The following is an 18716-nucleotide window of genomic DNA, read 5'->3' as shown; positions in this document are numbered from 1 at the left end:
ATCTGAGCTTCAGCATTTCACCGTAACATTTTAAAACATTAAACACCACATTAAAAAAACTCTGCCAACTCTGCGGTTCCTGTTTAAGATGGCACTGGTGAAGCAAAGTGACTACTTGCTGGTGGCCAATGAAACAAAGAAAACAAAATACTTTGGTAATCATACTTTTTCAGGTAAACGATCACCGCAAACAATAGTCTTCAACTTCTCTTGGGACTGGATGTGGCAGCACTGAGGCGAGGCAAAGCAGTGGGCCCTTCACAGGAAGCGAGGGAAGTCCTGTGGTACAATCTATTACAGCGCCGGACTGAGTTGGAAAAGTCAGGTACAGGCCAAGTCGAGGCTCGGGGCCCAGGCCCCAGAGTGTTTCAAAGCAACACAACCCGATGTTTGGACGATAAGAGCTGGGCCAGATTAAAAAGGTCAGGATGTCAGGGCCGAAGGCGAGGGACAGGTCAGTTCAACATGCTGCTCTGCAAGTTTACTCGGCCCTGTGCTGAACTGACAGTCTGTGGACAGACTCTATCATGGACTTCAGTTCTGAACACTATTTTCTTGCTTTTATTGTTTGCATGATTTTTTTTTTTGATTTCTGCACATTGGGTGTTTGGTGGTCTTTTGGGTTTGTTCCGTGGCTGCCTGTAAGGAGACGAATCTCAAGTTTGTACAATGTATACACACTTTGATAATGAATGTACTTTGAATTTGAACTTTAAAAATGAATTTGATGTGGTGCAACACAGAAAATGCTGAAGAAACTCAGCACGTCAGGTGGCATTATGAAGGGGAATAAAGATCTTTTATTGGGGCCTTGGCCTGAAAAGCTGACTGAGCATACCCCTCCATAGATGTTACCCGACTTGCTGAGTTCCTCCTGGATTTTGTATGTGTTGCTCAAGATTTTCAGAATCAGCAGAATCTCCTGTGTATATAAAGTTGATTTGGTGCCTTGCACTACCTCCCAATGTCTCAATGCCTCATAATTCCAGTATTCTGAAAGTGTAGTCACTTTTGAGATGTAGATAAATAAGGTAAGTTGCACAGAGCTCCAAGCAGTAGAGAGGCAACAGATCATCAGGCTGGGTGAATTACAGAAAAATAGCTATGGATCTTTTACAACCTAATAAGAATGCAATTGGGGTTTTGTTTTAATATCTGAAAATTGGTTATCATACTGAGTTCATTTATTGTGTGAATATCAATGTGAACGATACTCAGCTGCCTTTGAACAGAAACTGGTAGGTCTTTCCAGGGCGCAGTTAAGTCCACACCATTACACTGACCAAAGTTCCATACCAGCCAGATTAGGCATGGGAGCAGATTCCTGCTTCTTAAGCACAGAAGGAAATGGTAGCCATTGTATGATCCTTGAACAATGGGGCAGGCTTAAAGCTTGTTCAGTTTACTGTCATTCAACTGCACACATGTATACCGCCAAACGAAACAACATTTCGCTGGAATAAGGTGCACAACAAGTACGCATAACTCACACATGTTAGCCCAAAGTAATATTACAAGTGAAATTAAAATAAGGTGCATATAGGAAAGAAGTTAAAAAGTAAACAGTATAATGCCACTGGCACTTCATACGTGATGAGATCTGGGTAGTGGCAGGGAGACTTATGGCCTGAAGGAAGAAGCTATTTCCCATACTAACAGTTCTTGTCATAATGCTATGGTACCTCCTGCCTGACGGTCGGGGGTCAAAGAGATTGTTGGATGGATGGGAGGAATCACTGACAATGCTAAGGGTCCTGTGTATGCAGCAAGTACAGGTGTCCCTCGCTTTTCGAACGTTTGCTTTACAAAACCTCACTGTTACGAAAGACCTACATTAGTTCCCTGTTTTCGCTGTTATGAAAAAATCAGCACGCGAAAAAAAAATCAGCACGCGCTCTGAGCAGCCGCTCTCCCCTGGATTCCAAACTGCATTCTCACCGGCATTGCTTAAACACGTGTCTGTGAGCAGCCGTTTGCAACATGAGTTCTAAGGTATTGGAAAAGCCTAAAAGAGCACGTAAGGGTGTTACACTTAGCGTAAAACTAGACATAATTAAGCGTTTCGATCGTGGTGAACGAAGTAAGGAAAAAAGTGAGTTTGGCTTGTGGAAGTTGACAAAGATGATGTTGAAGAGGTTTTGGCATCCCATGACCAAGAACTGATAAATGAAGAGCTGATGCAGTTGGAAGAGGAAAGGATAACAATTGAAACCAAATGCAGTAGCGAACGGACAGAAAGTGACATCGAGGCAGGCAAACATAGAAGAAGGTGGCCTGCCTGCCCTAATGGAAACAGACAACGATGAGATGACACCTCAATGTCCCACCACCCCAACCCCCAGGCCGCGGACCGATACCGATCCGTGGAGAATGCAGTGGTAGCTGAGAGGCATCCAGCACATCTTTAAGAAAAAAGCCGAAATAAACAAGCTAATTAATTAGGTGCCGCCCGGCACGTAAATGTCAGCCCAGATCTGAGGCAATTGCCGACTGCGTCGCCTCTGATCTGGGCCGACAATTATGTGCCAGGTAGCACCTAATTAATTAGCTTGTTTATTTCGGCTTTTTTCTTAAAGATGTGCTGTGTGCCTCTAGGCTACCACTGTACCCCTGCATGCTTCACGGATCGGTATTGGTGGGCAGCCGGGAGGGTGGGGGCCACTGCACCACCCCAACCTCCGCCAACTCAGCCTAACACACCATCATCAATGTGCTTGATGTCTTCCCGATTCCCGTGATACTACACTGTACATACAATATTTTTACTTTATATCGGCTGTGTATTTTTACGTGTTATTTGGTATGATTTGACAGCTTCATAGCTTAAAGGTTACTGGAGAGCGTGTTTCTGCCAACAGTGCTTGCGTGAGATTTTCTGTCGAGAGCGCTTGCGTGAGATTTTCTGTCGAGAGCGCTTGCACCATGTTTTTGCCGACAGCGCTTCCGTGAGACTTTCGCTACGGTGGACAGTGCAGGCAATGATTGTGGAAAAGTATTTCTACTTTATATAGGCTGTGTATTTATCATATCATTCCTGCTTTTACTATATGTTACTGTTATTTTAGGTTTTGTGTGTTATTTGGCATGATTTGGTAGGTTATTTTTGGGTCTGCGAACGCTCACAAAATTTTCCCATATAAATAAATGGTAATTGCTTCTTCGCATTATGTCATTCCGGCTTACGAACCATTTCATAGGAACGCTCTACCTTCGGATGGCAGGGGAAACCTGCATTTCTAATGGGTGGAAGAGAGACTCGAATGATCCTCTCAGCAGTCTTCACATTCCTTTGTAGGGGTTTGTGGTCAGATGCCTTGCAATTCCTGTACCAGACAGTGATGCAGCTGGTCAGGACACTCACGGTGGTGCTCTTGTAAAAACTGCTTAAAATTTGGGGGGGGGGGGGCAGGCGTAGAAGCTGATGTGCTTTTTTGATCATTGAGGGACCATATGAGATCGCCCATTATGTGCACTCCCAGAAACTTGATGTTCTTAACTGTCTCTACGGAGGTCTGTGTATGCACAGTGGAGTGGTCAGTCTGCAATTTCCAAAAGTCCACAAACATCTCTTTGGTCTTCCCCAGAGGGGAAGGAGGAGAAGATGGCGGTGCAATGCAGCGCGCACGGCCATTCTGAATGATATCATATGTGTTAACTAGGGGCCGTGTACAATCCTGATTTGATGGAGACAGCCGTGAGAAGCACGGAGGAACACCTGGAGAAGTTTCTGAAATGCCCACTTAGCTGCCGCTGCTACTGAGCGATCTCCGGAGGGGAAGGCCCCAAATCCTCGGCTTTGCCTATTGCCTGTTGCTGGGGCCGGGGTTGAAGCACTGGGCAGAGATGGTGCTCGGTGTAGGAGGCTCGGAGTTTTCAGATGGACTCAAGAGTCGGCTGTGGTTGGGTGCTTCCAGAGTGCTGCATCAGCAAGTTTGTGGCGCTGGAGGTTCATGGCAGGAAGAGAGTTTCTCTTCCTTCTACCGTCTGCGTGAGATGATGGGACTTTCGAGAGACTTTGAGACTTTTTACTGTGCCCATGGTTTGTTCATCAAATTATGGTATTGCTTTGCACTGTTGAAACTATATGTTATAATTATGTTTTTTGTCAGTTTTCAGTCAGTTTGTCTTGTGTTTCTGTGACATCATTCTGGAGAAACATTGTATCATTTCTTAATGCATGCATAACTAAATGACAATAAAAGAGGACTGCGTGTCCTCATAATCTAATCTAATCTATACTAAGACTTAAATTGTTGTGTGTCATTTCATCATTGTTGTTGTTTGAGGCCTACCATAGTGTGTAATCAATGAACTTGATGATTTGGTTTGAACTGGATCTAACAGTGCAGTCATGTGTCAGCAGTGAGCAGAGCGGGCACACCTAGAGCTCAACGTGATGGAGCTAGAGATGTCTCTGCCAACAAAGATTGACTATGGCCTTTTTGTCAAGAGGTCCAGGATCCATTTACAGAGAGAGGTGTTGAGACCCAACAAGAACAGTTTACCCACCAGCTTCTGAGAGATGAGCATATTAAACCATGAGCTGATGTCAATAAACAACATCCTGGCTTATGAGGCACCATTTTACAGGTGGGACAGGACAGAATGGAGCGTAGAGGCTATGGCATCATCAGTGAACCAATTTGAGTGACAAGTGATCAGGAAAGGGTCCAATGTAGCAGGAAGATGAGATTTAATACAACTCATAACCAGTCGCTCTAAGCACTTCATTATCGTTGAGGTCAGTGTCACTAAGGCATATTACTGTCACCCTTTTGGGCACCAGTTTGATATCGACCTCAGTCCTACTACTCTAGCTGTTTCCCAGAACCCTCAACTCTGCTAAAGACAAAACACTGCCTTGGTCTCAAATATATTTAACCATTAATTTCCCATTGCTCACTTGGGTAGAGAATTCAAAACACTTCATTGCCTCAGAGAAGAAATTCCTTCCAATTCTGAAAATACACTGCAGCAGATCTAAATGCTTAGGTGAAGGGAGCATTCCCTCTGCAACTACCTTAGCCCCTCAGAAAATTAGTATGTTCCATCAAAATAACAGTGCAAACCCACACTCTCTTTTTACATTAACCCCTCATCCAGGGAATTAAGATAGTGAACCTCTTCTAGCCTTAATCCAATCAAGATAATCCCCTCCTTAAAATTATGAAAGAAATATTCTTAGTATTCCAGGTGTCATCGCACACACCTGGGTTGCGACAAGACTTTCAGACATTTATTGATATTTTATCACCTTTGGAATATATGGCAACATTCAATTGTTCCGGCTGATTAACTGTTGTACCCAAACTTTGTTCCATATGCATGAACACCAATCCATCTCCTGTCCTTCATCTCACTTAACCAATAATTTTTCTATTCTTCCTACCAAAATCAATTACCCTGCGTTTTTCCCGCATTATATGCCATCTACCAATTATTTGTCTGCACACCTAACCTACTTAGTATCCCTGTGTCCTCCTCACAATCTGCTTACCCATCTTTAAGTTGGAACGAAAGCTGACTACAATTCTCAATGCCTTTACCTGTTATGCACATAGGGCCTAAATAGTGAGGTTGCAACATTGATCTATGTTGGACCCCAACTTACCAAGACGAACGCGATGCATTAATTCCAAATGTTTTTTGAATGATCCATGAAAATTATCTCAAAATTCTATTTTGTAATTTGTAGTTATTTTACATCTTTACACTAATTGTTGCTGCAAAACAACAAATTTCATATCATATCTTTAAGTGATAAATTGGCAGCTTCTTCATAAAGTCAATAATTGTGTATTAATGTCATCTCAAAGCCATCAGCTCTGAACTCATTGGTACCAGAGTGTACTAAAGCGACCGTACCTGATGTCTAGACAGTGATTTAAGTGCCAGGCCGAATTGGAAAGGTCGGATACAGGCTGAATTGAGGCTGCGGGGACCAGGCACCACAGCGTATCAAAGCGACTGAACCCAATGTTTGGACGATTTAGGTGCTGGGTCAGATTGAAAAGGTCAGGGTGTTGGGGCCTGAGGCAAGGGACGGGCCAGTTCAGCTCAGCTCTGTACTGAACCAAGGGTCTCTAGACAGACTCTCGTTGTGGACTTCAGTTCAGAACCCTATTTGCTCGTGTTGTTTACATGATTTGTTTTTTTTTTCCCTCTCTCTGCGCTTGACTGTCTTTTCTTGAAACGGGTTCTTTTGTGTTTCTTTGTTTGGTGGCTGCCTTTTAGGAAATGAACCTCAAGGTTGTGTAATGTACACATACTTTGATAATAAATGTACTTTGAACTTTAAATTCTGAGTGGTTTCTGTTTCTTGTTCTTCCTCATCCACCCAATACTTCATAGAGCTTCAATAATTTGTCAAGTCAGATTTCCCCTTTCATAATTGTATTCTGACTTTCTAAGTATCTTGCTACCATTTCCTTACAATTCATTGCAGATCTTTCCAAAACAGGAAAACAGGCCTATAGTTTCTCACCTTTTCCTCTTCTTGGTAACTCCAGAGACCATTCTGGAAACTAAGAAACTTCAGATAAGGAATCCAACTGTCTTCACAGCTACTTTTAACATATCTGTTTACTGGTCAATATGTCCAAGGTACATCAGCCTCCAATACCATTACTTTGCCTTGCATCTTCTCTCCAAAGACTGAGATTATTTAAAATCCTTGCTGTCTTTTGCTCCTGAACGTCCTGCAACTACTGATGTGGAGTTTTCCCAGAAGACAATTACAAAATATGCTTAACTTTTCAACTTTTCCTTATTTCCTGTTATTAATACCCTCATCTTATTGCTTTATGGAAGCTATCTTTATCTTAACTGTAGTTCGAAAAACATTTACCCTGTTTTTGCACTTTTTAGGAGCTTGTTCTCAATGTATTTTTGTTAGTTATCCTGTCCAGGTTCCTAACATTTTCCAATTCATCATGTATCTTCAAAAAATCTTTTCTTTCAATTTGATATGATTAAATTCCTTAGAAAACAATCCTAATCATTAGTTAGCCACAAATTAACTAAAATATTTCTCAAGGTGTACACCTGTGCTTATTATTATATAGCACATTAAATAACATTATGCAAGATCAAATGAACCAGGAAGAATTTTTATGACAAAGTGGTTTCATGATAGTTAACTTTAGTTAACCTAAGGTGACTGACATTTACAAGATCAACTGGATTCAAATCAAGGTCTCTGGAATCCTAGTCCATTAACACAAATCCTACACTATTGTATCCTCAGCAAATATTACACTACCTCATTTCAGAACACAAATAGCAGTCCTGGGAAAAACAAGCCCAATATTCTTATCCATTTCAACCACAGACTATGCTGCTAACTTATTTCACTCTGGACAAGTCTAAAAGTGGATTCATTCTCCTTGCTGTCAAGTGTAAGGGTGGGACAGGCCAAAAGCATAATCTCATCGATTACCTGGGGATGGCATTAATTACATCCATTTTGGAAACAGGAGTAGGTTGGGTGCTTTGAGAATGAGCTGCAGCAGCATTTGTGTATCAAGTTGAAGTGGGTTCATAGAACCTCCATGCTTTTCCCTCCCCTCCCAGCCATGATTCACATTCATTTTTCCTTGTTTAGAGATCAACTTCCTTGCTCTTTTCCCACTTTCTGAAAACTTTCTTTCACCCCCTTCAATTAATAGAATTTTCTGGCTTTAAGTAACACTGCATTTATCTCACATTATGGTCAACTACGGTAGACTGATCCAGATGGAGATAAACTATACAGGCAGAGACCGAGGACCACAGCACCTGTGGTGAGGATCACAACGGCAGAGGAGCGCTAACAGGACTGCTCTTTGGACTGGACAACATTCAGGGATTCATCTTCAAATCTGAATGAAGATGCCACAGTTGTCACAGACTTCATCAAGACCCATGTGGATGAGTGTGCGCCTTCGAGAACATACCCAAATCAAAAGCCATGGATGAGCCATACAAGCCCAGGTATGATCAATGGATGGCTATTTTAAGAGTGAATAAAACAGTTCCGATTGAAGTTAGAGCTGGAATGGAACACAAGTCAGCTCTAGCAGGACTTGCTGGCAATGACTTCCTACAAAGCAAAATCTGACATTATGAATGGCTGGGAAGCTTTACTCCTAGATCAACCCAATACCTTTTATGTATGCTTTAAAAGGGAGAATAAAACTACACCCATGTGAATTCCTGCAGCATCTGGTGACTCTGATCTCTGGCTCGGAGACTGACGTCAGAGCATCTTTCAAGAGAGTGACCCCTCGCAAGGCAATAGTGTATCTGGTCGGGCACTGAAAATCTGTGCCAACCATCTGGCCAGAGTGTTCAAGGACATCTTCAATCTTATTGCTGCAGTCAGAGGTTCCCACCTCCTTCAAAAGGACATAAGTCATACCAGTGCCCAGGAAGAGCAGGGTGAGCTGCCTCAACGACTATTGCACAGTTACACTTCACAGCTACTGCAATGAAGTGCATCGAGTAATTGGTCATGGCCAGAATCAACCTGCCTAAACAAGGACCAGGACCCACAGCAATTTGCCTGCTGACACTATAGATCTACAACAGTTGCAATCCGACTGTCTCTCTACTTGGCCTTACCACATAGGCAACAGAAATACCTACATCAGGGTGCAGTTTATTAATTACCGCTCAGCGTCCAACATCATCATCACCTCAGTACTAACTAAACCCTGGGCCTCTGTACCTTCTTCCAGAACAGCATCCTTGACTTGGGAGACCATAGTCAGTGTGGATTGGAAATAACATTTCCTCCATGATGGTCATCAACACTGGCGCCAAAGACTCTTGCAAATTTCTTCAGATGTACTGTGGAAAGCATTCTAATTGGTTGCATTACCATCCAGTATGGAGGAGCCACTGCACAGGATCAGAAAAGGCTGCAGAAGGCTGCAAACTCAGCCAGCCCCATCATGGTCACTGGCCTCCTGAGAAGAGGAATCTTCAAAAAGATGCCTCAAAAAGGCAGCATCCACCACTAAGGACCCCATCACCCAGGACATGCTACCATCAGATTTCTGAGTGGACAATGAACTGACCCATGAACACTTTGCTCACTTTTTGAACTGCTTAGTTAATTTAATATACAGTGGATTCCGCTTAATTGGTTCATCAGCTAATTGGGGCAGCTGCTTATTTGGAACAACAAAAATTGAAAAAATTAGCCAGGATTCCCCTTGTTTATTTGGGACACTTAGCCACTTAATCAGGGAAGGAGACTGCTGCTAAACAGTTTCTAACTAACAGTCTCATGCACATCTTGTGGCTGTTAGACACTACACCGTGCTTAGAGCCAACAATGTTTAAATAGCATTAGTTGCATGTGTTTGTGTTCAAAAAGCAGTGATCTTTGTCATCAATAGTTAGCAAGAAACAAGCATTAAGACAATTCAGAACTGTTCTGCTCACTGTGGTTTCAATCATTCAGACTTGGAAATGCTAAAAATGGTTGAGAGTGAAAAGGAAACAATTTCACTATTTCAACAAGTTAGGCACGACAAAGTATTTGAAAGTATCTACAGTCATCCTGATTTGATGGAGACAGACGTGAGAGCACGGAGGAACATCTGGTGAAACTTCTGAAATGCCTGCTTCGCTGCTGCTGCTACTGTGTGATCCAGAATTTCCGGAAGGGAAGGCCCTGAGTCCTCGGCTTTGCTTGCTGCTTGGCAGCCGGGGCAGGGTCGAAGCGCTCAGCAGAGATGGTGTTCGGTGTCGGAGGCTCGAAGTTTTCAGACAGACTCAGAGTCGGCTGCGGTCAGGTGCTTCCAATGCATCGGCAAGTTTGCGGCACTTGGAGGCAGGGAGAGTTTCTCCCTTCTACTGTCTGTGTGAGATGATGGGGCTATCGAGATTTGAGACTTTTTTTTTACCGTGCCCATGGTCTGCTCTTTATCAAATTACGGTATTGCTTTGCACTGTTGTAACTATGTTATAATTATGTGGTTTTGTCAATTTTAGTCTTGGTTTGTCCTGTGTTTCTGTGATATCTTTCTGGAGGAACATTGTATCATTTTTTAATGCACGCATTTCTAAATGACAATAAACGAGGACTGAGTGTCCTCATAATCTAATCTAAAAACAATCTAATCTAATCATCTTGAATGTTACCTTTGGTCCCCACCAGACACTCAGCTCTCACCTGTGGATTCAAGTAGCTATTTCTATGCAAGTGACCACACCCTGGTACACCACTTTGACAGGTGGGCTAAACTTGGTGAGGGGAGCCAGCAGGTCTCATACCCTAGTGAAATAGGGACATGCCTGTCCTAGCAGGCGAAGTCAACTCCAGCAGACAGGGCAGAGGAGATCTACAGTGAGATCCAATGACCAGGAAGGTCATTCTGCAATGCTACATAGACAGCAATGGGCATGACAAGGCACAGAAGTCATGGTCATCCACTGCAACCAGAGAGGATCCCAGATGTGAATGCTCTTTGTCCAAGGTAATTATTAAACAAACTCTTCAAGGAGCAATGCCTCAAAAAGGCAGCATCCATCATTAAGGACACCCATCACCCATGACATGCTCTCTTCTCATTGCTAAGTACTCAACAATTCAGGAACAGCTTCTTCCCCTCTACCATCCGATTTGTGAATGGACATTGAATCCACACACACACACAGGTGCTTGCGTGTACATACACATAAACTTCTCACTGCAATTTAGTTTTTATTATGCATTGCAATTTACTGCTGTCATATAACAAATTTCCCAACATATGCTAGTGATATTAAACCTGATTCTGATTTTGCAAGTAGCACTTCCTCAATTTTTATCCAAAATGAATTCAAGTGTCATTTTTAAATTTATGCAATTCGTTTATTCCCATCAACCGATGCTTGCCCCAATTTTCATTTTCTGTTATTAAAATTAATACTCCATATCTCCTGGTTTACACTGAAAAATTTTCAGTCTAATTGACTGTGCAACTAGCTTTATGATATAGCTGGATGCTACAGAGTCTCTGTATAAAATGCTCCAATCCCATTTACATTGCAAGTCAGAAAACCCACTCGAGAGAGCGTGCGCCTGCTTGATCTGTGTAGCTTATTATACAACGGTGTAGTATAAGTACCCTAACAAGTCTGCACCAGCAACCACAGCATCCCCATATTATGCTTCTCCATCAACTTCCCTGTTACCTACTCTCTCTCAATCACTTTCATTGTGTTGGGAAATTCAGTGGCATTCAAACTCCTCTCAAGAGCTGGTAAAAAAAATAGCGAAAGCTTCTCCGAAGAAAAACAACTTTCCTGCTAAATCCTTGGAACATTTGGACGACGACTGCTGAAAGTTGAGACAGGGCATTTGGGAGGGTATTGAGGAACCCTGAGCCCATGCATTGGATGGTATAGAGAGGTGGAAGGAGTGAGCTAGTTCACAAACTATCCATCTACTCACCCTGTCAATGGCTTCCTGCCGCATCCAGAGGAATCTGCAGCTCCCACCTTAGCATCATCAGCCATCTCAGAACCCACAAAATGGAATGAAAGCAAGTCATAGAGAGACTGCCTGAGAAAATGATAAACGCTCAGCTGAACTTCAAGTATTGAGCACCAGATTTAGAAATAGCCTAACACTATAGATATTGAGACAAAATGTCTCCTGGACAAGCACTTACTTAGAACATAGAAAATCCACAGCACATAACAGGTCCTTCAGTCCACAGTACCGTGCCGACCATGTAACCTACTCTAGAAGCTGCCTAGAATTTCCCTACTGCATAGCCCTCTATTTTCCTAACTTGTAGAAGAACTTATTTAATTATTTATTCAAAGAACTGTGGATAATGGAAATTAAATATAAAACTGTTGGAAATACTCAACATGTCAGGCAGGAGGTGTGGAGTGCAAAGCACAGTCAATGCTTCAGGTTAATTACCTGCCAGTTATCAGTTCTGAGCAAGGCTTTACTGCACTTTGTCCTACATTCTACGAAGGTACGAGTAATCTCCCACAGAGTAAATAAAAGGTACAAGTAGTAAGGATCAGCAAGTTTACCGAAAGGCTGAAAATCAGCCTGCATGGCAAAGAAGAAATGTATACACAATCACAGAATTACACAAATTAAGGGTTTCAAATTTCAGAAAATTATTACTGATCTACAGGCTCAAAACAGATTTCCCTCACAACACTGATAAAAATCTTTCCCAAAGAGCAACAAGGTTAATGTATCCCGCTCTCTCCAAGGCCAACGTTCAAACCCTGATCCAAACAGCAATCACAAAAAAATTGCCACACTTTTGACTGCACCTTTCTCACTCTCCAGAGACTTCATCTCGAATCTCAGCTGCTCTGCGGATCAACCTCAACCACTGGTTCTTTTTAATTGTACCTACCTCGGTGCTATTATTCATGGTTGCCTCTTCCTGTGTTCCACAGAATGTCAGTATGCTAGAGGATATCTACATTCAGTCACCTGTTGACATGCTAATAAAGGTGCTGGTTAATGTTTATTGAAAACAGCCAGCCAGAATCAGCCAACATCAATAACTAACTAATGATATTAGAATGCAATTAATGATGCAGCAGAAGCACATCAGGCTTATATGAAATAAGAACAGAAGGCTGGAAAAGCATTTACTTTTATTTCCAGCACTTGCAATTTTATTGAATTACAGGTTAATATGAATGTTATTTTGAGCAGAATAGTACATGGAAGGTTCTATATTTGATTCTATCTTTGCTTTTCAAATTACAAGCTTTCCAACTCTGGATGGACAGAATTTGAATAGTTTCATCAAATTAGCTCTCTCTCCTCCCCCCCACAACCACCTGTCCTGTCAAGTATGACTATGACTATTGTTAAATTCGAGCATTAGACAAGTTCTTTCGTTTATGTTTTAATCCTGTGTATATGACTGAATTTCAGTTGCCAAATAAACATTTTATCTGATTTTTAAAGAAATATGATTTGAACTAAATCGGCCTGGCACGTCACGTTCCTACACTGTTCTCAAGTTATGGACCTAGTTCTAATCCATCATAAAAGTATGACAGTCTTCTTTCGGCTGACAATAGATGGATGGATAGGTCAGGCCAGATCATAGATCAAATAAAGATCATGGCTGCAAAAATGCTTCTGAATTCCAGGCCATACTCACTCCCAACTGTACCTTTCCTTCACCTATCAAACAAAATTACACAGCCAGCCAACAAAAAAATTGCAAAGGTCTCATAATTCAAGACATGCTCTATATAATGAACCTAAAAAGCTTATTACTGTAATGCTGAAGGGTCTCGGCCCGAAATGTCAACTGTATGCCCTTCCAGCGATGCTGCCTGGCCTACTGAGTTCTTCCAGTATTTTGTATGAGTTACTGAATTGCAATTCACTATACTAAAAAAAAATACGAGGTGATGAATACCTGACTTGGTTATACTCATTCAGTATTTCAATTTGTGTGTTTTCCATTTATAAAGCATGTGAAACTCAGATAAAACTAAGCCACACATCAGATCTGAGCAAAGATTTTGGAAAGTATACAAAATCAACTTTTGATAGACACTTAAATCAGTATTAATGATAACACGGAGGACTGCCATTAAACTATCCTCAAAAGTTATATCACTCAGGCAACACTTAATGGAATTTTATTAATGTAGTTCCTCCTTCATTGTCGAATAAATCTTTCCCGATTCCATTTCTAGAGAATTTATGGGTGCTTCTTCTGGCTTTTAGATCTGGAGTTTCAAATGACCTTGGCATTACTCCCCTTTTCTTTCTACAGTTAAAAATACACACACGTGTTCCGCATTCATCACGATGATATCCAGCTATGCATCCCACCCTCCCCTCACCTTCTTTATAGGGCCTCTGCCCCTTCCCTCTACAGTCCTGATGAAGGGTTCCAGCCCGAAACATCGACTGATCTTTTCCACGGATGCTGTCCGACCTGCTGAGTTCCTCCAGCGTGTTGTGAGTGTTGCTTCATCCCACTCTTAAATCTTTACCTTCTCTGATGTCATGCTGCTAGTCCAATATCTCATGAAGGTGAAACAGAATTGGTAAAAAGGCCAAGCAACTGCCTTCAGTCCTCACCACACTCTGATCTTTAAGTTACTGAATCCATCTCGGGTCTGCAGTCATGAGCAGAGGCAGAAGTAGATCAGTTGCAACTTTGGAATCCTATCAGCTATGGTCAAGTCAAGTTTATTGTCATTTATGTACGTGTATACTGTCAAACGAAATAATGTTTCTCCAGACCAGGGTGTAAAGCACAGTAGTACACATAATACACAATAACTTCGGGAAGGATTAAATCTGCAAATGAATTTTGGATAAACAAACATAGTAAAGTGCAGAAATTAAATATTGGAGGGTACAGAACAATTTAACTGATGACACTTTAAATGTGATGCGGCAGGAAGTTCAGAAGTATAATGGCCTGAGGAAAGAAGCTGTTTCCCAAACTGACTGTTCTTGTTTTTATGCATCAGAGTGTCCAGCCTGATAGCAAAAGTCAAAGAGGATGCTGGATGGACGGGTAGGATACTTGATAATACTAAGGGCCCCTGTGTATGCAGCCACTCCTGAAAAATGTCCCTGATGGATAATAGGAAGACTCCCATGATCCTCTCAGCTGTTCTCACAGTCCTTTGTAGGGTCTTCCAGTCCAATACTCTGCTGCAACCATACAGATGAAGATGCAGTTTGTCAGGATGCTCTCAATGGTGTGTGTTCAGGCCATATAACTGCTGTATTACCAAAACATAGAACATAGAATAGTACAGCACAGTACAGGCCCTTCGGCCCACAATGTTGTGCCGACCCTCAAACCCTGCCTCCCATATCAGCCCCCACCTTAGATTCCTCCATATACCTGTCTAGTAGTCTCTTAAACTTCACTAGTGTATCTGCCTCCACCACTGACTCAGGCAGTGCATTCCATGCACCAACTACTCTCTGAGTAAAAAACCTTCCTCTAATATCCCCCTTGAACTTCCCACCCCTTACCTTAAAGCCATGTCCTCTTGTATAGAGCAGTGGTGCCCTGGGGAAGAGGCGCTGGCTATCCACTCTATATATTCCTCTTAATATCTTGTATACCTCTATCATGTCTCCCCTCATCCTCCTTCTCTCCAAAGAGTAAAGCCCTTGCTCCCTTGATCTTTGATCATAATGCATACTTTCTAAACCAGGCAGCATCCTGGTAAATCTTCTCTGTACCCTTTCCAATGCTTCCACATCCTTCCTATAGTGAGGTGATCAGAACCGGACACAATACTCCAAGTGTGGCCTAACCAGAGTTCTATAGAGCTGCATCATTACATCGTGACTCTTAAACTCTATCCCTCGACTTATGAAAGCTAACACCCCATAAGCTTTCTTAACTACCCTATCCACCTGTGAGGCAACTTTCAGGGATCTGTGGCCATGTACCCCGAGATCCCTCTGCTCCTCCACACTACCAAGTATCCTGCCATTTACTTTGTACTCTGCCTTGGAGTTTGTCCTTCCAAAGTGTACCACCTCACACTTCTCTGGGTTGAACTCCATCTGCCACTTCTCAGCCCACTTCTGCATCCTATCAATGTCTCTCTGCAATCTTTGACAATCCTCTACACTATCTACAACACCACCAACCTTTGCGTCGACTGCAAACTTGCCAACCCACCCTTCTACCCCCACATCCAGGTCACTAATAAAAATCACGAAAAGTAGAGGTCCCAGAACAGATCCTTGTAGGACACCACTGGTCACAATCCTCCTCACAATCCTCCAATCTGAAGGTACTCCCTCTACCACCACCCTCTGCCTTCTGCAGGCAAGCCAATTCTGAATCCACCTGGCCAAACTTCCCTGGATCCCATGCCTTCTAACTTTCTGAATAAGCCGACCATGTGGAACCTTGTCAAATGCCTTACTAAAATCCATATAGATCACATCCACTGCACTACCCTCATCTATATGCCTGGTCACCTCCTCAAAGAACTCTATCAGGCTTGTTAGACACGATCTGCCCTCCACAAAGCCATGCTGACTGTCCTTGATCAGACCATGATTCTCTAAATGCCTATAGATCATATCTCTAAGAATCTTTTCCAACAGCTATCCCACCACAGACGTAAGGCTCACTGGTCTATAATTACCCAGACTATCCCGACTACCTTTTTTGAACAAGGGAACAACATTCGCCTCCCTCCAATCCTCCAGTACCATTCCCGTGGACAACGAGGACATAAAGATCTTAGCCAGAGGCTCAGCAATCTCTTCCCTCACCTCATGGGGCAGCCTGGGGAATATTCCGTCAGGCCCCGGGGACTTATCTGTCCTAATGTATTTTAACAACTCCAACACCTCCTCTCCCTTAATATCAGCATGCTCCAGAGCATCAACCTCACTCATATTGTCCTCACCATCATCAAGTTCCCTCTCATTGGTGAATACTGAAGAGAAGTATTCATTGAGGACCTCGCTCACTTCCACAGCCTCCAGGCACATCTTCCCACCTTTATCTCTAATCGGACCTACCTTCACTCCTGTCATCCTTTTTTTCTTCACATAATTGAAGAATGCCTTGGGGTTTTCCTTTACCCTACTCGCCAAGGCCTTCTTATGCCCCCTTCTTGCTCTTCTCAGCCCCTTCTTAAGCTCCTTTCTTGCTTCCCTATATTCCTCAATAGACCCATCTGATCCTTGCTTCCTAAACCTCATGTATGCTGCCTTCTTCCTCCTGACTAGATTTTCCACCTCACTTGTCACCCATGGTTCCTTCACCCTGCCATTCTTTATCTTCCTCACCGGGACAAATTTATCCCTTACATCCTGCAAGAGATCTCTAAACATCAACCACATGTCCATAGTACATTTCCCTGCAAAAACATCATCCCAATTCACACCCGTAAGTTCTAGCCTTATAGCCTCATAATTTGCCTTTCCCCAATTAAAAATTTTCCTGTCCTCTTTGATTCTATCCTTTTCCATGATAATTATAAAGGCCAGGGAGCAGTGGTCACTGTCCCCCAGATGCTCACCCACTGAGAGATCTGTGACCTGACCCGGTTCACTACCTAGTACTAGATCTAGTATGGCATTACCCCTGGTCGGCCTGTCCACATACTGTGACAGGAATCCATCCTGGACACACTTAACAAATTCTGCCCCATCTAAACCCTTGGAACTAATCAGGTGCCAATCAATATTAGGGAAGTTAAAGTCACCCATGATAACAACCCTGTTATTTTTGCACCTTTCCAAAATCTGCCTCCCAATCTGCTTCTCTGTATCTCTGCTGCTACCAGGGGCCTATAGAATACCCCCAGTAGAGTAACTGCTCCCTTCCTGTTCCTGACTTCCACCCATATTGACTCAAAAGAGGATCCTGCTACATTACCCACCCTTTCTGTAGCTGTAATAGTATCCCTGACCAGTAATGCCACCCCTCCTCCCCTTTTTCCGCCCTCTCTATCCCTTTTAAAGCACTGAAATCCAGGAATATTGAGAATCCATTCCTGCCCTGGTGCCAGCCAAGTCTCTGTAATGGCCACTACATCATAATTCCATATATGTATCCAAGCTCTCATTCATCACCTTTGTTCCTGATGCTTCTTGCATTGAGGTACACACATTTCAGCCCTTCTACCTTACTGTCTTTACACTGTTTATTCTGCTTCTCTTTCCTCAAAGCCTCTCTGTATGTTAGATCTGGACCATTATATATAAAACCATTATATATCCACCTCTAACAATATCCAACACATGTGCCATTACTTCCCAAGCTATCAATACCCTAATTTTACCACGCTTAACATTATTTTCAGTCATCTGTATGTTCTCTCCCATGCCTGACCTGCTGTTTAAAGTCCCAGCTTTTCTGCAAATCAAGCTTCCTGTGCAATCCTGGTTTTAGTTTTTCCATTATACAATAACATCCCGTGCATTCAGACACCTAGTTCCTGAGCGCTGGAATTTCTTCCTGAAACCTGACTTGAGATCACACTTATTTACGATGCTTCTTGAAACTTGTCTTGAACCAAAATTTTGTTCACCAATCCTATTTTCTATGGCTTTGCATCAAATTTTGTTTATTTAAAAAAAGGTTCAAAGGAAGTTCATGAAATTATTCTAAGATTGAAAGGCTTATCATACGAGGAGTGCTCGTTGACTCTGGGCCTCAACTCACTGGAACTCAGAAGAATGAGGAGTAACCTCATTGAATGTTAAAAGGCCTCGATAGATTGGACGTGGCGAGAATGTTTCCTATGGTGAGTGGAGTTTATGGAGTTTAAGACCAGAGAGAACAGCCTTAGAATCAAGGAATGTCCATTTAGAATGGAGAGGAGGAGGAATATCTTTCACCAGAGAGTGGTGAATATGTGGAATTCATTGCTGCAGGTAGCTGTGGAAGCCAAGTTATCAGATATATTCTTGATTCATCAGGGCATGAAGGGATACAGGGAAAAGGCATAAGACTGGGGCTGAGAGGGAAAATGGATCAACCATGATGAAATGGCAGAGCAGACACGATGGGCCAAATGGCCTAATTCTGCTCCTATATCTTATGGTCTTCTTGTAAAGTGTTTTGTGACATCATCATCATCATCAGGTGCCATGCCCAGTTTGAGTTTTGACTGCCATGGCCCACACACTCCAGTTTCGGGTCAAGTGGATCAATTCATTGATATTCATTTCCAGTTCTCTGGCTGCTGTCTCCATCATCATTTGTTTTTGCCTTCCTCTTGCTTTCTTC

The 18716-nt window shown here is 42.6% G+C and overlaps 1 protein-coding gene across 4 annotated transcripts in view; it reads right to left on the bottom strand.

Annotated features, from left to right (window-relative positions):
- Positions 1-18716, bottom strand: part of slc31a1 (solute carrier family 31 member 1) — an 83986-nt gene that overhangs the window by 27274 nt on the left and 37996 nt on the right. The window contains exons 1-2 of one of the 4 annotated variants that reach the window (XM_063073842.1): positions 12363-12406; positions 11426-11536 (exon numbers count right to left, since the gene is read on the bottom strand). The exons of 2 other annotated variants lie outside the window; for them this stretch is intronic. In XM_063073842.1, coding sequence (XP_062929912.1) covers positions 11426-11449 — 24 coding nt within the window. In that variant the 5' untranslated portion in view covers positions 11450-11536; positions 12363-12406. Of the gene's footprint in view, positions 1-11425; positions 11537-12362; positions 12452-18716 lie in introns of those variants that run through there. One more of the 4 variants, XM_063073843.1, reaches the window with a different exon arrangement.

Source organism: Mobula hypostoma, chromosome 21, assembly GCF_963921235.1.
Source record: "Mobula hypostoma chromosome 21, sMobHyp1.1, whole genome shotgun sequence".
Lineage (NCBI taxonomy): Eukaryota > Metazoa > Chordata > Chondrichthyes > Myliobatiformes > Myliobatidae > Mobula > Mobula hypostoma.
The sequence above is the reverse complement of the archived record's forward strand: the minus strand, read 5'-3'. Positions and strand labels throughout refer to the sequence as shown.